The 21,416-nt window shown below is 39.2% G+C and overlaps 1 protein-coding gene across 1 annotated transcript; it reads right to left on the minus strand.

Moving 5' to 3' along the window:
• Nucleotides 1–5,105: 5,105 nt before the first annotated feature.
• MBIP (MAP3K12 binding inhibitory protein 1) lies at nucleotides 5,106–21,151 on the minus strand. Its single transcript, XM_029964088.1, has 10 exons — nucleotides 21,131–21,151; nucleotides 20,883–21,014; nucleotides 16,515–16,634; nucleotides 14,587–14,808; nucleotides 14,381–14,477; nucleotides 12,887–12,952; nucleotides 11,075–11,227; nucleotides 8,478–8,575; nucleotides 7,204–7,242; nucleotides 5,106–6,053 (listed from the first exon to the last, which is right to left on the minus strand). The coding sequence occupies exons 1-10, from the start codon at nucleotides 21,149–21,151 to the stop codon at nucleotides 5,943–5,945; spliced, it is 1,059 nt and encodes a 352-aa protein (XP_029819948.1). The 3' UTR covers nucleotides 5,106–5,942.
• Between the last annotated feature and the right edge of the window lie 265 nt (nucleotides 21,152–21,416).

Below are 21,416 nucleotides of genomic sequence, written 5' to 3' on the forward strand. Positions count from 1 at the left end.
TGAAACACAGGCTATTGGACTCTGACAAAACCTGGAAAGATCACTAGATCAGCTTTCAGGTAAGCATAAATAAGGAGATGGAATGTCTCATTTTATCTGTGAATTTTACATATTGAAGCTGGGATTAAAGTCTGTCTTGAGTTCTTGCAGTGGAAACAAAGCTAACCTTTCAGTTCTTGGTTAGCTACAGGGATTTTAGCATTTCCTTTATAGCATGCACCTTAAAGAGCAGAAGAGAGGCAGCTCAGGTAAGTGCTTTGGCAGCCTTGAATGCTTTGCAATCTCTGTAGAGCAGGACATAACATGGTCAATCTCTCTTTCCCAGCTAGTTTACAGCACAGTAAGCTTGCTGTTGTTGATAGCGTGGAATAGCTGTACACTAGAACAATGGTAAACCTGTGCTGGGTAATTAAGCAGTGCAATTCTTAATTGACTGGAATTTTAATATGTATAGATTGGAAATGTGTGGGAAAGGTTCACAAAATTTCCTCTGAACCTTGTGATATATGATCCTGCAATGGGTTTCAGTTGTGTTCAGCGCAAGAGTTCCTCGATGGGGAAACCTTCTATATAGAACTAATATTATGTAACCCAAATCTGGGTGGGTTTTATTTATTGCCAAGTTAGGGGTTCACATTGTCCTAAGAGAATTGCTTTTCTTACTCCTGTGTGACTTCAGAAACAAATGGTATTTGTGCATTGATTGATGTCAATAGGATTTCCACTACTGAGTGGAGGGGGGGGGTGGGTAGTGATGCTGGGGCATCCTCTTAAATGTTGGCAGTGCCCCAACAGACCTGCTGTTTCTGAACAGAGAAGGGCTGGTGGTAGATGTGGTGGTTGCAGGCTGTCCTGGGTAGCAATAATGAAATGATAAGGTTTTTCAATCCTCAATGAAGTACGGAAGGGGGTCAACAAAACTTCTGCCTTGGACTTCTGGAGGGAGGACTTCAGCCTGTCCAGGACACTGGTTCAGAGAGTCCTTTGGGAAATAGCCCTTAAAAACAAAAGGGTCCAGGAAGGCTGGACATACTTTAAAAAGGAAATCTAAAGGGTGCAGGGGCAGACCATCCCTATGTGCTGACAGGTCAATTGGCAGGGAAGACCACCAGCCCGGATGAACAGGGAGCTTTGCTGAAATACAGGGACAAAAAAGAGTTCATAACCTTTGGAAGAAGGGATAGGCAACTCAGGAAGAATACAAGAATTTTGCTAGGTCACATAGAGTAAAAATTAGAGAGGCGAAAGCTCAGCTAGAACTCAATCTGAGTGGCTAGAACAGCCACTGCTGTGAAAGATAACTGAAAGTGTTTTTATAAATACATTAACAACAAAAAGAGGGTCAAGGAAAATTTCCATCCTTTATTGGATGCGGAGGGGACCATTGTAACCAAGGATGAAGAAAAGGCTGAGGTACTTAATGCCGCCTTTCCCTTCGTCTTCAACAGAAGGACCAGTTATCCTCAGCTGAACTGGTCCCCCCAAGCTGGTAAACAGGGACTGGGAGCAGAGCAGATGCCATGGTATCCAGGAGGAAGTAGTTACTGATGTGCTGTTCCACTCAGACACACTCAAGTCTATGAGGCCCAATGGGATTTACCTGATGGTGCTACAGGAGCTGGTGGAGGAGCTCTCCAAGCCAATCCATCATTTATCATCAGTCCCAGTTAACCAGGGAGGTACTAGATGACTGGAGGTTGGCCAATGTGACATGCATATACAAGAAGGACTGGAAGGAGGGTCTGGGGAACTACAAGCCTGTCAACCTGACCTTGGTGCCGGGGAAGGTTATGGACCAGATTGCCCTGAGTGCCATCATGTGACATGTACAGGACAACCAGGGGATCAGGCCCAGCCAGTAGAAGTTTATGAAAGGCAGGTCCTGCCTGACCAACCTTATCTCCTTTTAAGACCAGGTGACCCACATAGTGGATGAGGCAAAGGTTGTGGATATGGTCTACCTGGTCTTCAGCAAAGCCTTTGATACTGTCTCCCACAGCATTTTCCTGGAGAAGCTTGGACAGCTGCATTGTTTGCTGGGTAAAAAACCGTCTGAATGGCCAGGCTCAGAGAGTAGTGGTAAATGGTGCTACATCCAGTTGGTGACCAGTCACTATTAGGGTTCCCCAGGGCTCAGTATTGGGGCCAGTCCTATTTAATACCTTCACTGATGATCTGGATGAGGGGATCAAGTGCACCTCAGCAAGTTCACAGACAACACTAAGTTGAGTGGAAGTGCTGATGGGCTGGAAGGTAGGAGGGTGCCACAGAGGTATCTGGAAAGGCTAGATTCATGGGCCAAGACCAACTGTATGAGGTTCAATAAGGTTAAGTGTCAAGTCCTGCACTTGGGTCACAACAGCCTCAGGCAGCAGCAGTCTTGGAGAAGAGCAGCTGGATAGCAGCCCAGCAGAAAGGGACCTGGGGGTGCTGGTCAACAGTGGCTGAATGTGAGCAAGCAGTGTGCCCAGGTGGCCAACAGGGTCAGTGGCATCCTATCAATGGCACACTATCAAAAATAGTATGACCAGCAGGACCAGGTGTCCTAGTTAGAACACCTGAGACCAGTTCATCAGTGTGTAGATGTAACCCAAACTGTGTATTCTACACCTTCCATGTCATTTCCCAGGAACTGTTAACAACAGACCATTTGCAGCAGCTGCCCAGAGCAGACCTGACCCTTCAGGCTATAAGCTGGGTGTTAAGAGGCCTGAGAAATAGGAGAATGTTCCTGTCCTCACAACCACTACAAACAATTGTGGAACTTCCCTCCCTGGGAGAGGTACTGAGCATTCCTGCCTGAACCTGAGGGTATATAATCTTGGGGTCTTGGGACTTCTGGTACCACTCATAGGATCCAGAGGAGGACCAGAACCTCAACCAGACTGCGACCACCACTCTCAACCAGCCTGAGACCATCACTTGCACCAACAGGTTTTTCTTCTCCTTTTACTTTTGGACTCAGGGGACCATGTGGGGCTCAGCACGGGGGCCAATGAACACCATTCTGTTCATGCCCCAAGGTGCCAGGTTATATATCTGGGGGTTTGTGGGCTAAAACCAATTGTTCATCTGTATAATTGTATTTATTGTATTATTTTTATTAAATTGTAGCTCTGACTAATAATCTCTTTTGGGTTGAGTTAATTTCTCCTGCCAGTTTACCTTTAAACCAGCACACCAGGGAAGTGATTGTCCCTCTGTACTCGGCACTGGTGAGGCCATACCTTGAGTACTGTGCTCAGTTCTGGGACCTTCACTACAAGAAAGACATTGAGGTGTTGGAGTGTCCAGAGAAGGGCAATGGAGCTGGTGAAGGGTCTAAAGAGTAAGTCTAAAGAGCAAACCTCTTCTCTCAGGCAACTAGCAACACAACAGAGGCAATGGCTTAAGCTGCGCCAGGGGAGGTTCAGGTTGAACACAGAAGAATTTTTTCACTGAAAGGGTAGTTAGGCATTGGAATGGGCTGCCCAGGGAGGTGGTGGAGTCACCAGCCCTGGAATTGTTCAAGAAACAGTTTACTTGGCATGGTGGTGTTTAGTCAAAGGTTAGACTCCATGACCTTGGAAATCTTTTCTGACCTTAATGATTCTAGGCCTTTAACATTACTGGGATTATGTATGCTGGAGGAGGGTGAAATGGACCACATAAGTGATGTACAAAAATGCATCTGTACAGTTTTATCTATGTACATCTAAATCACTTCTTCATACCGTTCAGATTCAAACCTGGCCTTTTGCCAAGTAAGAGATGTTTCTGTAGCAAGCAGCAGCCACAGCAGTGCTTCTCAGAAGATAGGCCTCTGGATGCCAGGAGCAGCCTGAGAAGAAAACATTATATAAGGGAAGTTATCCTCAGTGTTAAATAGCTCTAGATGGAAACAGGGAAGGAAAAGATGATGTGTAACAAAGATATAAAGTTCCCTTCTTAAGGACACTTCCATGCATCCTTTTGAAGGCAAGAGTGTAGATCAGCCCAACTTCAGTAAAACGGTATTGGTCAAGCTGTTGAGACATGTCAACAAGATAGTAAACACTTCCTCTGCTTTTACTTCATCTGCAGCTACCTTTCAGACTACTTCAGCTACTGCAGCCCCACTTCTCAGCAAGTGCTGTAGTGCTTCAGGTGCAGAGGAAGAGAAGCATAATTGGTAGATCTTAAAAATGGATGGTGTACGAGGTCTATCCTGCATCCACTTTATTATGAGGCTGTGGTGGATTGGGTATTTCACTTTTTTCTGAAGAACCAGTCCTTACAGTAGAAGTTAACTGTAGGTCAAGCCCAAAGAGACAAAAAGCAAGCAAGGATAAACTAGTAAGACCATTAGTACTGAACACCAGAAGAGTCTTGTTCCCCTGTCCCTTTGTGCATACAGGTCACCTAGCAGAGGAAGGAAAACTTCCAACAGCTTGGCAGCCCTCTGAAATACGCAAGTACTTTTAACATTTGGCTCAGAGCAGAAAATATCTTTCCACTGAATTATTATAGTACAGGAACATTGGCATTAAGCATTCAAGAAATTGAGAACTTGAAACCAAAGAATGGTAAAGGACTAGTAACAAAGCAAGATGAATATCATGACGTTTTTCAAGCTTATCCATAGCAAGTTATTTGATAAATTATATAGGTTTAATAAATTACAATCCAGAGTACATCCATCATCATCTCCTTAGCTATTGTCATGCCACAATGTATCTTTATTATGCTTTTAACCCTTAACTGCTATGTTGCTGCCATGTCAATAGAGGAGAAGGAGAGTTCCATGGCAAGAGATCTTTCAAGTAGCAGGCAATTCACTACTGAAAAAGCCACTTTGAAACTGCTAATGCAGTCTTTGTAACCAGTCTCACTTGAGGAAATCACCTTCAGAGAAGCATTAGCTGCAGTTGCTACAACAAATGTTAGTCTAGATAAGAACATGGAGTCACAGAAAACGCCTACTATTCTTCAAAGACTGTGTCCAACTCAGTACTGTTCATAACACCTGTCACGGTGATACAAGGACATCAACGATATGACTGCTGTAAGCAAAGTAGTTAACATAAAACTCCCTTTGCAACAGCTACTTCTCTTCTAAACTGGAATAAAGACAGTAAATAAAGAACTTGTATAAATAAAAAATGGTTTATTAAAACAAACAAGCAAAAATAAAGTGTCACAACAAAATCACACTGCAGTGTGTGGGCAAAGGTCTGACTTTAAACTACATAGCATCCATGATTCAAAAGTCATGTAAGCATGCAAATGGAAGGGAAGTTGGTGCCTTGCTGGCATACTCCTCAATATCTCCCATCTTTAGAACATATTGAGTTTGTTAGCAGGGTATGAAGTTTGAATTCACACAGAACACTGAGGAAGTGAAGAACACTTGTTTTTATTTACACATATAGGATTTTCATAACCACCTGTCAAACAAATGCAATTTGCTGCATTTTTAACAGCTGTGAAAATGGTGACAAATTCAGGAAAAAAAAATGCAGGTAAGCATGCATGCTGCAAGATTTTTTGTAATTTTTTTCCCCGAGACAGTTTATTTCTGAGGAAATACTTAATTTTATTTCACAACTCTATGCAAACTACTTAGGTGAAAAGTACTCAAAAGACAGCCCTTTTAAACACTTAGTCATAAAGAATTACATGAGAGATATAGCTTTTGTATGCAGGTTGAGACTTTCCACACACAAACAATGCTGCAATCCTTCTTTATAACAGAAGGGAATGGATTATTAGAATGATATTCCTGAAACATTCTTCATTTTAAAGTAACTATTTCATTAATAAGAATGCTTTTAAATGAGTTATTATGAAAGAAAGCTTTCAAGATCATCCAAATGGAGCTTATATGCATACTTTGTCTTCATTGCTAAAATCATCCCCAAAGCACACTACCCAGGTCTATGGTTTATGTGTAAAGCACGGTGAAGATTCTGCAAAGACTTTTTTTATCGAAGAAGCTGCTCAGCCTCCTTGGACTTGCTTTCTTTTGTTTTCCTCAGTAATGCCTGTTTTATAGCATTAATCTTTTCATCAAGTTCAGCCAATGAATAGTTCTGCTAAAAGAACAAAATAAAAATCACAATCATTTACATCTTTTACTTGCTAGAGAAGTGGCCTAGCACTTGATACTTGAGGTCACTGCATATTGCATTAAGCGACAGAAATACTTTTGCAGAATTGTCTGAATCTAGTCTTTGGCTATTTAAACCTGAAAAAAAAAAGAATGTAAACTTAGAAGAAACAGACAGTCCTAATCAGAGATTGATTGATATAGCCATGTTATTTCTGTTAGACGTTTGTTTAATCTGCTCATAAAAAAAACAAGAAATCCTTTGATGTTAAAGCACCAGATGAGACTGTAGATCTCATGAAACTTGGGGTTTACAGCTGAAGGGTTTTTTCCTATTGTCCAACATCAAGCTCCTCTGCGCCCACTTAACCTGACAATCTTTCCATGTCTTCTTACACAAACTGGTCGTCATCCTTTTTATAAAAATATTTCATCCTATGGAGGATTTTTTTCCCTCATATAAACAAGCCTAGTTCCTCAATTCTCAGATGGCCCACATCCCATTCTAAGCATTGTCCCCAGTCTCTCCGTCTCCAAGTGTGATGGTTAGTAGCAGACAGCGTTCCAGCCATGGTCCCACTTGCCCCAAGGACAACTTCTCTCTTGTGGTCTAAGGTACACAGTTAATGCATTCTCTTATGTGATGGTGTTGTGAAAATGGCAAGTCTTACTGACTTAGGTTACTATCTGCTACAATGCTGGGTCCTTCTGCAATACTTTTGCTGAGCCAGCCATTTCTACTTTTGTCTCTTCAAAAACCAATAAAGCAAATTGAAAAATTATTTTTAAAATCAACATAAACCATTAAGCCACAAAACAAAACCAGAAGGCATTAGTGATCAGAATACAGAAACTGCTTGTTACTCCCAGCTTGATTCACATCATTACAGATTTGTTTTATTCTGTCATCCTTCTAACCGGTGAAAACACCAACTTACCCTAATACAGATTCTTAGAAGACTCATTTCATTGTAACACCTATTACCTTTCTGATTCTTTCCCTCCTTGTTTGCCAGCAAACTATCTAATACTGATGCAGCTATTTCTGAGAACTCAGATATTTGCTTGTAGAACTTCTGCTTACTTTCGCTCCAAACATCTTAAACTTAAGATAAACAAAAGTTAACGGCACTTACATGGGGAGGTTGAACCTTTCTCCTCTTGCCAGAACAGCTCTGAAGAAAAGACATAATCAAAACATACTTAATGTTGCACTAACAGAAGACCACAAATAATTCTGTAACAACATTGACAAGAGTCTTTAAAGTAAAGAAAAAACACTGACTGCCATTCCATGGATTAAAGAAATCTTTTTTATAATTAAGTACTTTGGATCATGAGAAATACTACTGGAGAAAAGTCAGAACCTGTTCAAGCTTCTCCATGCTTGGCAGTCAACAGCTATCAATTTAACTGAAGCTTCCTTCAGACAGAATTGAGCTTTTGAAATATTTATGCAAAACTTTAGATAAAATATACTAATTACTGTGAAACACTACTATTGACACGATCACCAATTTTTCTCCAAACCTCATTCTAGAAAAGACTCAAAGCACTTTCCATAGAAATTTCAGCTTATGAAAGTGTACGTTTTAACTTATGGTTTTCAACAACTTGAAGGAATAGCCTCACAAATAAAGAACTTTACTGACCTCCAATACAGATTAAAAAATGAAATAAATTTATAATATTGCCATTTATTTTTATTGCCGACTCTTCTTTGGCTGGTCTCAAGGGAGAAGATATAAATTAAAATATGATCAACAGGAAGAGAGGTATTCCTACTGTTACATGTGGAAAGAAGAGCAAGACAACTGACAAAAAATTTCTACAGTCAAGTAGAGCCTAACGTAGTAACGACTAATGTTCTCTTTGTCCTAATATACTTCGGTGAGTGAAGGTTAAGGTGTACTATTCAGAACTCTGCCTGAACACCAGAAACAAAGAAATCTAAGTCATAGAATCGCATGAATCCTTTTGGAAGTTATTCACATAGCTGATTGTTAATAATTAGATCACGTACAGAAGCCCAAAAGATTTCAGCTGATTTAAGCCATTAATGATTTGTATCAAAATCAAAACTTCAGTCAATTTTCTTGACATAAGAAACACTTCGGATTTTAGGGCAGAGGGGAGAAATCCAACCTCTGAGATATATTTCTCACAAATTATTTCAGCTTGAGTGGCTGCAATTTTTTCCCCCAACAGATAATATTTTCTTTGGAATGAGAAATTAGGTAGACATGAATATGAACTTGACTAGATGTAATGTAGCCACTACATCAAGCCAGAGTTGTCTATCAAAAGTGTCTGCCCTCTGACTCCTTAAGTTTTTCTCTGTACATCAAAGATTTAAGCAGAAAAGGCCCAAATGCACTTAGGTATGCCAAAAGGTGAGAGAATTTCTTACTACAGATTGAAAATATTCAGGAGACAGTCCTTCCAGCTCAAGGATTTTATCTTCAAGCTTCTTAATTCTCTGATAAATGTCTCTTGGTACCGGGCCACCTAGATGCATCAGTACAAATGCAAAGAAATCAGGAAAAGCTCTTGAGTAACTTTTAAAACTAAAAATTGCAAATTTGACATGTGAATTCTTCAAGACCAGCTATCAACCAGTAGCTGAAACAAAATAAATGGATGGGATAATAAAAAGGAAGTATAATTAGTATAATTCAGGGTAAAACCTAATTGATAAGCCAGTGGCAGCCAGTGAAGGCAATAAGACAACTTCAGCATTTGGCTGAAGTATGTCTGAAAAGGTCCCTTGAACAACTAATAATCAGTCTTACAATGCATTGGTCATACACGAAATGTTACCACTTCAAAACTGACAGCAGCATTAGAGAGGGCAGATGGGATGGCAGAGCACACATGAATTCAGCGCTGATATCTAAGATTGTTTTGAAAGAAACCTATCTCCACTGGACATCAGAGGTTAGAGGACAGTTATGAGTTGTGCTTGACAAAAAACAGCATTTGCCTGGCTATAGGTGGGAGAACAGGGGTGGGGAACGTGTGTGTCAAGTGGAATAAAAGAGCCTTGGGGGATCAAAAAAAAAAAAAAACCACCACAAAAAACTCCAACCCCCCCCCCGACAAAAAGCCAACCAAACAAAAAAACCCCAACCCACAACAAAACCCACAACACCACAAAGACAACAGCAACAAAAAACCCACCTCAACCCATTTGCTGTTTTCATCTATACTACAGCAGCTTGGGCTTATCAAAAAGATCAGTCTTTGCAGTCTTTGCAAGCATCTTACTTACACACAGTATTTTATAAACTGAAATAACTGTTTATTACAAGCGCTGGCTATTCCAATTAAAATGACAGTCTGGTTCTGAACACTGACAACCAAAGCCATAGCAAACTTTTACTTCTTGTCACCCATTTTCCTCTCTTTCTGGGTCTTTTAGACAAGACAATTCTATTCCACAAACTACTGAAATAAGCACTAATGTTTGTGGGGTTTTAGTCATTCACCTATTTTGTCCCTTCAGAGAAACAATTTTTCAGGTAGCTTCCCTCCTTCAGTTCTGCTCTCTACTCAACACTCAGCAGCTACTAATTAAATTGGCTAACCTCTCACTCTTCATATTGCTTTCTCTTAGTGTAAAGGGAAAAGAGCACTGCTAGCACTAGAAGAAGCTGTTCTGAAAAACAGCAGGTGAGTCAAGATTAACTCTTCTGTTGCCAGAAACAAAAATTGGCGAGCAGGTAGATGAGGCATGTTACCTGCTCAGATTAATACTTTTTCCACAGCTGCTGGGATAAGCATCAAATAATCTTGAGACCTTCCCCATGAATGCTGATTTGGACAGGAGTTGAGTTGGTATTGCACACTTTCACTTTCTTACCCTATACTGTAGTTAAGCTGACCTCTTCCTTCAAACAAAATTATCTATCATCTTTTATAGGCACAATGTGGAAGCAATGACCCCTCCTTAACTACCTCCAGTCGTTATCCCCAATGCACATGAACTGCAAAGCTACCACACATTGCCACCCTAATACTGGTCAGCCACTTTCAAATTCTATTTCCATTCACAAAAGCCAGCTTATTTTTCAGACAGCTATACAGCTAAGCATGAAGCTCTCACTGCTGCCTCAACTGTATCTAGGCATATCCTACTCTCCTTGCTGCCAGAGGACTTTTAATACAGTACATATTCAGAGGAATCTAGTAATCTAGTGAATATTCACCATATTCCTAGAGAATGGATTGGCATCTATTCAGTATTCAAAAGACAAAATAAGTCAAGCGTGCCTGCAGTGTGATGTGTAGAAATTTCACTTTACTAGATGAAGATCTGGGCTTTTGTCCTGTTTTGTAAACAATTTTCAAGAAAAATACAAATTCCTTCTTGATAAGTGCCTCATTGATTTATAATATAAAAAACTGGGGCTGTGGTGAGGAAAGCAACTACCTAAAACATGTCAGTAGCCTGGTGGCTATGGCATTTATTTTAGTGAAAGGTGTGGACTCACATTTGCATGGCTAAAGGGAAGTACTGACAACAAGCTTCCCAGATTCTGGGAAATAAGCTTTACACTTAATTATTTTAAGAATCATCCACTGTTAGGAAAGGTTTTCAGTTGTCCTCTGGGTTGATTCTGTCCCCAGGACATGTTGTCCATGAAGCAGCACTGAGAACTAACCTCAGCTTTTCCTGTTCAGTGGGTCCAGTCAGGACAACTCTAGTGGCTATGAAGAACCCCTACCACCAAATATTCCACGTTGTTTTAAATCCTGTTCTGAAGTGCCTCTCTCATTTGCCACCACATAAAGTGTACATTCACTAACTCAGCATCCCGATTTGGGCTTAAACCTGGGTTCCGTTTTGGGCATAGGATTGTTGCACTTGGGGTGACTAAACCCTTCAGTGGATCTACCCACTGTTTTACAGTAACAATTTTTATAGACATGCCCAGTTTTACCATAGTAATGATAACTGTAGTATAAACTGGCATACCAATGTCAAAATTAAAACACGATACAAACCTGTTTGTAACCGTAAGTGTGCTTCAATGTTTTGCAATCTCTCCTCAACAGCTTGGTTTCCACAATCATGCATGGGTAGGCTGGCTTTGTGACTAGACCTAAGCGCTCCTTCAGACCTAGTCTGAGGTCCGTATGTATTTACTACCCTAGAAACTAGGTCAAGAGAACACAAATTTCACATATGAAACATATATATAACTAAAAGAATCAAAATATTCAAACATAAAAACCCGTGTTAAATCAATTTCACACAAATCTCTCATATGAAAGGTCCCACATGCATTAAGATCAAAAGTTGAAGTAAAAGTATTTTCCTATTTTTTGCATGAGCAACTGAAGAGGACAAAAATCTAGGACTTCACATATGCAAACTAAAAGATTTACTCATACATTCATGTAAAATAGCAGTACCAAGAATTTGTCATCAGTTGCTGATAAATAGCAGAAACCTTGATATCAATGTCAGCAGTTGTACATGTGAGCTGTTATGAATGCAAAGAAGAGGCCAGACCAAATATTACAGAAAGCATCATAAATACATGAAGACATGGAGAGGTAAACAACCAGAAGAACCAGTATGAACCTCAACAAGGAAGTTCACTTCTAATCTTTGTTATTTGAGTAAAAGCTTTAGTGACTCTACAGCAGATTCTTTTACCCATGCTGAGCCATGTCTTCATCAGATGATTTTGATCACTTCTCTTTAAGTCGCAGTCATTTCTTAAGTCCTTCCTGATACAACTACTGCAGTGTACTGTAGACTTAAAGACTTTGTTGGCAGTTCCAGACACTGAAGCACGCACACACACACACACACACACACACACACACACACACACACCCCTTCTTACTCAGTATTTCATGAAGGCCACATGCTACATTCTTGCTTTAGTTTATGCTGGTTTTACTTCCAATTCCTTTCTATTCTATGTCTATTCATGTTTCAGTTATGAACTGGTCCTTGAAGCACAAACTAGCACTCAGTTTAAAAAACTGACTCGTGAAAGAGCTTCTTAGTGAAAGATTCTAAAATCAAACTCACGTTCCCATCTCCCTCTTAACTCACCAGACCTTCCAATACCTATCATTGTGCTTCACAGTATTATTCTGAATTATATAATTCAGAATAATTAACTGGTTTTTAGAACCAATATCAAGTGGATAACTGAATACTATCTCTCTCAAAAGAGAGACAAGAGTTACTTTCATTCTCATTTTGGGTATTTTTTTTTTTGTTTTTAGACAGGGTAACTTGTGTACACCTAGAGAGCAGCAGATGGACAAGCAATATTTTATACATAACTTCTGTTGGACAACCATTTCTATACTATCTACTCCTTTCAAAAAGTTAGTGCAGTGGTAAACTTGTTCCCCAGTCTGCCACTTCCCATAAACCTATGTCTTGGAACTTTCACTGTGTCCCAAAACTATTTTCTATTTCAATACATTATACCAACTAATGAAGAATAGAAGATAATTCTATTTAATTTCCATTCCTTAACTGAACTGCTGGCTTCATCTTTGAAGAAAAGCTAAGAATTGTTCAGCTTCTCTGTCCTGCTCTATCTTTTGCACATTTCCTTTCAGACAATGAAAATAGGCTATTTTGTTTTGGTCTTTAGCGCCTAAGCATTAGTTTAGTGAAGCAGATATGGGATTGAAAACCTTGGAGGCATAACTGAAGATGTAAAATTATTCACTAGAGTCAAAAATCAATACGTTTGCATTATACAAAAAGTTCTGAAGTCAAAAATTCATCAATGCTATTATATCTGGACAATTAATAAAATGGGTATTAGAAGAGTTGCTTACCCTTTATATGGCTTTTAAATCCAGGGTAGGGTGTGAAAATTGCATCTGTTCTGGCACAGCTATTTTCTAAATAAATAATAATATAGAAAATGAGGTCTTAATTATGTATTATTTATTTATTTAATTTGTATTTTACAAATCTAATTAAAATGTTTCAGACAATAAAAACATTAGAAATACTTCATTCATTCTATAAACACTTGCCCATTAATAGTTTCATACACTTGCATGGACCTACTGGTTTTAATTGGATAAGTCTCTCATATAAATGTATGCACACATGTACATAGTAGTTTATTGGATCAGGACTAAATTTACTTGGTTCTTACTTCTCACTGTGTTTCTCTGTAACTTATTTCTTTCTTCCTGTAGAAGCCTTTTTCCTGCTTACCAGTGTTATTTTGGTTTTATGCCCTTTTCTGAAACTGTTCTCGTATTTTTAGACTGATATAGTGTACTCATCAGCATTCTTTTTTAAGTCTTCCTGCATTTATTCTGATGCCTGTGAATTATTGCATTTGTTTAGCCATAAAAACCTACAGTAGAGACCATCTCAGTTTATTCTAATGTTTACATTTTAAACTCTGTTCATTTACACTAAAGCTTTACATGTATTTTATTTATTATGTCTGAACATACCAAGAAAGATCTTACAATTTCTTCTGTACGTAATTAACAATTTTAAGAATCAGTATTTTACTATCTAGCATATTCTACTAGACTTCAGATGTCATTTGAATTCCAACTAACGTTCAAGGAATTACTCTCCTAGAAGCTTATGGAACAACACATATTGATCTCCAAGAGCATAAGTACATTACAGAGACAATGCACATCTGGGTTCACAGGTACTTAGAAAATGTCTCCATACCACTTATGTATCTAAAAGTGTCTTCACTTTTAAGATGGATTTGCCTACAGGGTTACTGATCGTATAAATGGAATCCAGCCTACTAGATGGATTTAAGATTGTTTGGTTACCGATACAGCCAATTGTACCAGTTGGTGTATGTAAAACAGCATGAGCAATGTTAAAAGAAAAATGTTTTTTTAAGTAGCTAGTAACTCAGATTGATTGTAAAAATAGTTCTTTGTAATTTAACTAGCATTAAATTAACTTCAGTTGGAATATGCAATTCACAAGACATTTCTGAATTGCAATTCCATTTACTTTGGAGGAACACCTAGTTAAGCACCGGGAACAATTGCTACAAAATCATCTGATCTAAGATAGAAATTCTTAAAATGAACACAATAATAGCTATAATCTTTCTGTATGAGATGCATTAAATATTGTCATCCAGTGACTACTTTCTTTGTTTTTCTGACAACAGCAGTGCACATGCAAGTTCCTAATTTTAAAACAAAGTTACTCATAAAAGAAAATTCAGTTTTAAATATAGATCAGTGCTTTTGAAAATAAAAAAATTATTAAAGAAAAAAACCCACACAACTTAAATTGCTATGAAGATTAAAGTCTGGCTAGCCAGTTACCTTGATTACAATCAATAACATTGCAAAATTCCCTGACATTATTTTCATTGATCTCAGCTTGTTTCCTCTCGATGAAGGCTGATATCCGCCTGTCAATCTGCAGGTAATAAACATGATGGCATATATCTACTTCATTCTTTAAATTTAAAATTTAGAAAGATTTTTTTTTTTGCTTGTTTGTTTTTAAATTTAGGTAAATCACTTACTTCTGCTTTTCCAGCTTTTATTTGGACCACCTCTGGATCAAAATGAATACGAGTGTCCTTCAGATCTCCCAAGTCATAACTTGGATACTTTTCTTCAGTCTGACAGTTACCATCATAAATATCTGAACTTGTTTCACAGGTTTGGCTTTCTGGTTTACCTGCGGGTTCAACATGGCCTATATTTTCCTCTTTAATCAAAGCCTGGAGTTTTTCTAAAAGAGGCTGAACAAAGAAAACTGTATGTTAGGGTTAAAAAAAATAAAAGCCAAAAAATCCTATAAAAACAAAAAGCTGAGTACTACCACAATTTCCAAACCAGACCAACAGAAATAATTTTTGGGAATTACATCTTCCTCTAATGGAGTACAGTAATAAGATTAGAAAAAAGCCCTCCAAATACTGTGCACACCATGATTCTGACCTTTTTGACCTGTGTCTTTTAGAGATTTGTAGAGGAAAACTCCCAAATTTCTGTGACAATCAGTCTGTACTCCCCTGTTACTAGCTGAATCAAAGCTTCAATCACTGGCATCATTGCCACTTAATTAACATGTCATTCAAATGCTTACTCAGAACAGTAAGGCTTAGTATTTTTTCCTCCTTAACATGAAAGCCAGTGCTTTTACACTGTAAAGCCTTTTACTTTATCACCACAGCACTAGGTTCTCCACTTGAAACCACAGTTGCCCAACTGAATGAGAGAACACAGACATGAAATATGTAGGCATTATCCCGAACACATGCTTTGCTTGACACGGTTGATTATCTACTTAGGTCATGAAATTAAATGAGAGAATGCACTGACATTTGTAGTGGCAAAAATGCTTATTCTACTGCACTAATTCTTACACGTGATGTAATAGCAAAACCTCAGTACATATATCTGCCACTGCCTCTTTTTTAATTTTTAACAGTTTCACCTAATCTGAATACCATAGCTTTATTTTCTCTCTAGTAATTATTTTACTTTTTTAAAGACAACATGATTTTTACCAGTCATGTTTCCTTACGTGGAATCAAATTCCTACTTGCAGTGTTTTGACAGCTGGATGTAAATTTTACTTGCCTTTATCTTGCATATTTTCTCTTTCTGTTCATCACACCAAAGATTTGGTGGATGTCTGGAAAACAAAGGGCCTTTCTTTTACCTACAGACAAGCAGATACAGAAACTTCCTTTCTCATCCTCTCAGTACTACTCACCTGAAATAATTCATTGACTAGCTGAAGCAAAATACTGGTATTCAAATCCCCATCTTTTACATATGAACTATCAAAGTCAAACAGTGTTCAGATACTAGCTGACAAACAGCTAACCCTCCCTGCCATGCAACTAAATTACACGTACTTTTAGCAAGGTAGGAAAGTTTCAAATAGTTAAAAGAAATGACAGTAATGGTGACTGGCTACTTGGCAAGATGAGACATTAATGTCAAAGAAATTACTCTTTAAAAAAAAAAACTACACTGAAAATATATTTAATTGCAGTAAGACACTCCAGGATGTGTCATGCTGGGATAATGCCACTTCTTGAACCACTGAAAGCACTCTATGAGCCTCAAAACTCACCCAACGCATGGAATCATTATCATAGCATGACACACACCTGCCGTGTCTTATTGCTTAATTATAACCCACCATAGATGGAAATGTATCACATTTACAATGCAAGTCTAGAAATCAATGAGGCTGCATTTATTCAGCCTGCTCACCTACAGTGGCTATTCTCAACACTAATCTGAAAAATCCGTAAGCGTGAGTACCTATGGAGTATAGTGGAATCCCAAGCATTTAATACTTTTGCATTCCTTTTTTGTTGAACAGAGCAATGTAAGATCAAAATTACTAAAATTTTACAGTTTAGATATATAACTACTTTCAGTTGTTGATCACTTTTGTCAAGTCAAATGCGTCTCATGAAATATTTACCTGTAAACATAAAATATGCTGCTGAAGTGCACTAAAGAGCAATGCTGGCTGAAGTGCTGATGTGCTCTGAAGCTTGCTCCAATCGATTACAACTTTCACAATATCGTCTCCGAGGTTAAACTTCAACAGGGCAAAACAAACACAATAAAAAATTATGTTATCTGTATCAACATCACAGAACTATACAAGACTACTACAAGACAACAATTATGCTCAGTCTCATACAGACCCACACCCTTTTTATATGAGGACATTGGAAAGGTTTGATATTAATTATAGTCCAAGCAGCTGTCGTGGTATTTGTAGAGTATATTCAAAAATTAAAAATTCCTTACTAACTCATCATATAGTCATTGTATTAATCTGGTCCTTAGCTTTATTCAATTAATTATTGTACAAAAACATACCATTTATGTTGATCACTTGTACCTACTTCTAACAGACGCTAGCACCACCAGTAGGAAGAAACATGTATCCAGGATGGCAATCTCCTGTATGTTCATGTATTTTCTTCAGAGATTTGTAAGACTATCTATGCCTGCATGACCAATGTCTTGATGTGGCACTATGCCACATTCTTGAATTTTTTACTTGCTGCAAATCCAAAGGAAGCTTTGCATTAAAAATGTGTATAAAAATAAATATTTAAAAAATCTCAAGGTTAAACAAACTCTAGACTACACAGCACCACTACCAAATCCATTTCCAAACCACACTATTTTCCTGTATATGCATTTGGATCAAAATAACAATTGCCACGGTCTATTCTCTTTACCAAGGAATTGCAATGTTTAACTCCCAAAGCAATAAACACATATAGTGAATCTGAAGTTTTATTTAAAAGAACTACATATCTTCTATAAGCTAAAAATAAACTTTCGCTTTCTAATACAAAGCCAATTGTCTGTGATCACTAATTAACTACATACATTCATTCACACCCACCTTCACCATTTTTGTTATACTAAAACTCTTCAAGATCTTGAAGTAACGAGCACTTTCATTTCTTAAAGTCAAGTAGGTTTTTCTTCAAACAAACATTCTGCAAGTGATCCCCAAATTCTAAATACAGATAAAATTCTTGTTTAAAATCAAGAGGACGTACAGTACTCTGCTTGCCACACTGAATTCCCAATTTATATGCATATTTTTATGTCTATCCCTCACTCCTCCTTCCATTAAAAAAGGGGTTGTGGGTGAAATAGAACAAGGTACCTCAGGAAGATGACAAAAGTGACCTTGAACTTACAGTCTAAAGACATCTACCTTCTAACAGCATCAAATATTACGGATGAGAACATAGAATGCATATGCATTTGTTTCCCGAATCCACTGCACAGAGTACAAGGAAACAATGGGAAATGAATACAAGACTGCCTCCATCATTCTGAAGGAAAAGCTGTGGATGATAAGTTGTTCCACATGAGTTATCACAATTTTGTATGTAAAGAACTATAAGCCTGAGCCTTCCTTCTTTAGTCAAAGATCAGCCTTTTTAAATCCAGCAGTAGTTCCCAAATTACACAGCAAACAAGACAGTCTGACTAGATATATAATGTATTTTAGACAATTTTCACACATTATTATTCCTGTTTAGTACTTAAGCTACATAGGATGTAAAAAAAGTAATGTTTTAGGAAATAATAGTTTTAAATACCTTTCAAAATCACGAATGTATTTAGAATTTAGGAAAACAAAATTTACTTTAAGAATTAAGCCATTGTGTGTATGTCATCATCTGAAACATGTATTTCTCCACAGAGTTTCTACAGTAACATCTCCTATATACTCTATTACAGACCACTGTCAGGGTAAAAAAGGTGCAGCTGTAAGCTGTTGTAATGAAACAAAACAGAAGTCCTACTGCAATTTCCTAATAGGCCCCCTTTTTCAAAAAGAATCAGCTGACGTGTGCCTTCATACCATAGTGTGCCACTACTGTCCAGGTGGTTCAATGTACAAAACCTTCAGAACTTCTGACTTCAAATAATTTAGAGGCCAGTAACATTTTTAACTCACAGACACTGTTTTTAAATACGATTAAAGAATAAACCCCTCCTCCATCCAAACAAGTTTCCAGTACAACAGAGTAAGTTCTTGGTGTTTCATGTCCTTATACCTATTAGAACTGTGACAAACAGGTTTATAAATTCAGTGTTTTGATAACTTTAAGGCCTTTGTCTGTTTATAACTCCACAGCCTATTCTGCAGCCATTTACAGGATTGTAAATCATTCCAGCTCTTTGAAATCTGTTTTATGAAAAACACTGTCACTAGAGTCTTAAAGAACTTTTCAGGATCAGCCATATTGGTTTTATGAGTTGTTATTCTCAGAAGTCCTCCCCGTCACTGTGCTGCAATTGATTGCCCTAGTAAAAAAATTACTTCACCAGAAATATTCCTGTTTACAATCCAACCTGCTAACATAAATCCAACCTTAACTACTATGACAGACCACAAACTGTGACTGCTAAGAATCTGGCACATGCTCACTCATCTCTATAAAAGAAAAACGGGGAATCCGTACTTTCAGTTAAAAATGCAAGACAGATTGCTAGAGTCAGTAAGTGGGTAAAACACCACAGTTAAATCTAACTCAGGTGCTGGCAGAAAGCGTGTAACTCAACAGCTGGAAAGGATCTTGACTGAGCAACTAAAATGACTTTCCCAGCTAAGATGGAGCAACCAGCCCCTTATAGTTCAGCGCAATGGACAGTAAAATGGGTCTGCTGTCATGGAAATAAGACAGTCCAAACACCAACGAAGACCCTAACTACTGGAACTCTACTGAGGGGATGCAGCAACTCTAAACTGGTCTCTCACAACTGTCCACGCACACTCAGTTATTTTAAAAAATCACTAAGCTCTCCCCAGTGACATGCTACCTGTACAGCAAATTTTGGAGAACAAGTAAGCTACTGAAGAAAAGGGAGAAAGTAAGAGCATTTAATGTAGTTTTGAAAACAATCAATTAAACTTGTGATGAGTACCCTGGTTAAGAGCTTAGGAAACTTTCTCGTTAGTCTTCTTTGTGGTTTTCATAAATACAAGAGTTCCATCTTTTCACCAACATTAACGTTGTAAGTACAATACTATGAATAACAGCATTACATCTAGATAAACTGACATTCACTAGTTCTTCACTGGTCACATTTAGAATTTTCACCAGGAAGAATTATGGGGCATTTCATCCTCACTACATAACTAGTTTTCATGTCTCTGTGTATGATTATCAAGTTGTTTAGCACTGCACTCCTATTCAAAAGCTAGGGTAGTTTTTAACCACTTCAGAGATAGGAAAACTGAGACTCTTACTACTCAGTGCCTGAATTTTCAAGCCCGTAATTTGGGATGCTGTTTGTTTGAAAACTGAGACAATTACTAGCAGATTTGGAGGTGAGAAGCAAATATAATACAGAGTTCTACACAGACAAGAGGTGAAATACTCTAAATATTAATTTCAGGTCAGCCAGCAACTACTACCAAACTGCCTCTGTATCTAAGAGTCCATTTCTGAGTAGTTCTGTTACATAAACATACACTAAGTTACACTAGCTCCTGGTCCCAAACTTCTAGAGTGCTAATTTTTGAAGCAAGAGTGTACTTCTACTGCCTTCAGAGAACTACATTTATGTTTCCACAGTGGAAAATAAATTAATCTGTAAGTTATTTAAAGTAATAGTTGTTACTAAAACCTTCTCCTGATAAGGGACTCCCACCACTACTGTAACATCTGTTAAATAATTCATAGCCATTACTCAACCTAAAGTAGGTGTTTCAACTTAAGTACCATAGAGCAAAGCTCCTTCAAAAATTCTGATCCACTGAGATGCACTGTTTGTTTCACAGTATGTTATTACCAAGGCAGGGCTAACTTCAACCTCCTGATCCCTTACACACAGTAAGCTTTCAGTAGCGTTTCAATTCAGAATCGCTGAATGTGAAGATACAGCAATTAGGCAGACTGCAGTATCCCACGGGAGAGATCATCCGCCAAACTACTAATTGACACGAAACGTCCGGTCACTACGAGGCAAAGGCACGGCCCCGGCTGTGAGAGAGCAGCAGCAGTACCCTTCCGCCCTAGGCTGCCCGGGCCGGGACGGAAGGAGAGGGGGAGGCCTCCGGCACCGCCTCCCCGGTAGCCACGCTCCTGCGGGCGGGCGCGAACAACCGCCAGGAGCGAGGCCGCTCCCTGGTTTGTAGCAGACTTGTGTCCTCTACAGCGCCGCAGTCTGTTCCTGGAGCCCGGGAGGGCCCCGCAGGCCGGACACAAGCAAGAGCTCGAGCCCCCGAAACGAGGTGAGGTGAGCTGGGCGCGGCGCCAGCCCCGCCTCGAGCCTCCCCCTCCGCCCGGTCCGCACTCACCTGCCCCGCCAGCCCGGCTGTCCGGAGCGCCGCTCGCCGGGGCGGGAACGGGCCGGGCGCGCCGCCGCCGCCATAACGCCGGGCCGGGCTTGGTCGCCGTCGCGCCGCGATGACCCTGGGTGGCCCGCCCCGCTGATGGAGGCGCGGCAGCCAATCGGAAGGGCTCTCCGGCAGATCGGCGCTGGGCGCGGGTGGCGTCCTGCCTGCGCCGTGCCCGCCGTGCCGCGGCACTTTGGTCCCGCACCCACCTCTTTGCCCCCGGGCTTCATCCTGCCCTGCTGCAGGCTCGCCGGAGCGGTCAGCGCGGGCCCTTGTCAGGCACGCTCATAGGCGGACAAGTGCTTATTTAAGTGCGTCAGATTGCTGCCCTTGCTTCAGCTGTGTTTTTCTGGATACACCTTCGCTATTTTTTGTTCTTCAAAGATCTGACTCTTCTGGTTACAGCAGGGCTGTTTTTAAATCAGGCTACAAGGTTTGTCAGAGTACTCTGATTATGGGGATTGCAAAATTGCGTTCCCTGTAAGATGGTCTTAA

Source organism: Manacus vitellinus, unplaced genomic scaffold (genome assembly GCF_001715985.3).
Source record: "Manacus vitellinus isolate BGI_N305 unplaced genomic scaffold, ASM171598v3 scaffold_6_pilon, whole genome shotgun sequence".
Taxonomy (NCBI): domain Eukaryota; kingdom Metazoa; phylum Chordata; class Aves; order Passeriformes; family Pipridae; genus Manacus; species Manacus vitellinus.

Excerpts from the sequence above, each read along its gene's own strand:
- MBIP (XM_029964088.1), bottom strand. The coding sequence starts at position 21,151 with ATGAAGCCCGGGGGCAAAGAG. Across the intron at positions 14,478-14,586 it reads TAAAAGCTGGAAAAGCAGAA|ATTGACAGGCGGATATCAGC; the intron begins GTAAGTGATTTA and ends TATTACCTGCAG. Across the intron at positions 8,576-11,074 it reads ACACTTACGGTTACAAACAG|GTGGCCCGGTACCAAGAGAC; the intron begins GTTTGTATCGTG and ends TGATGCATCTAG.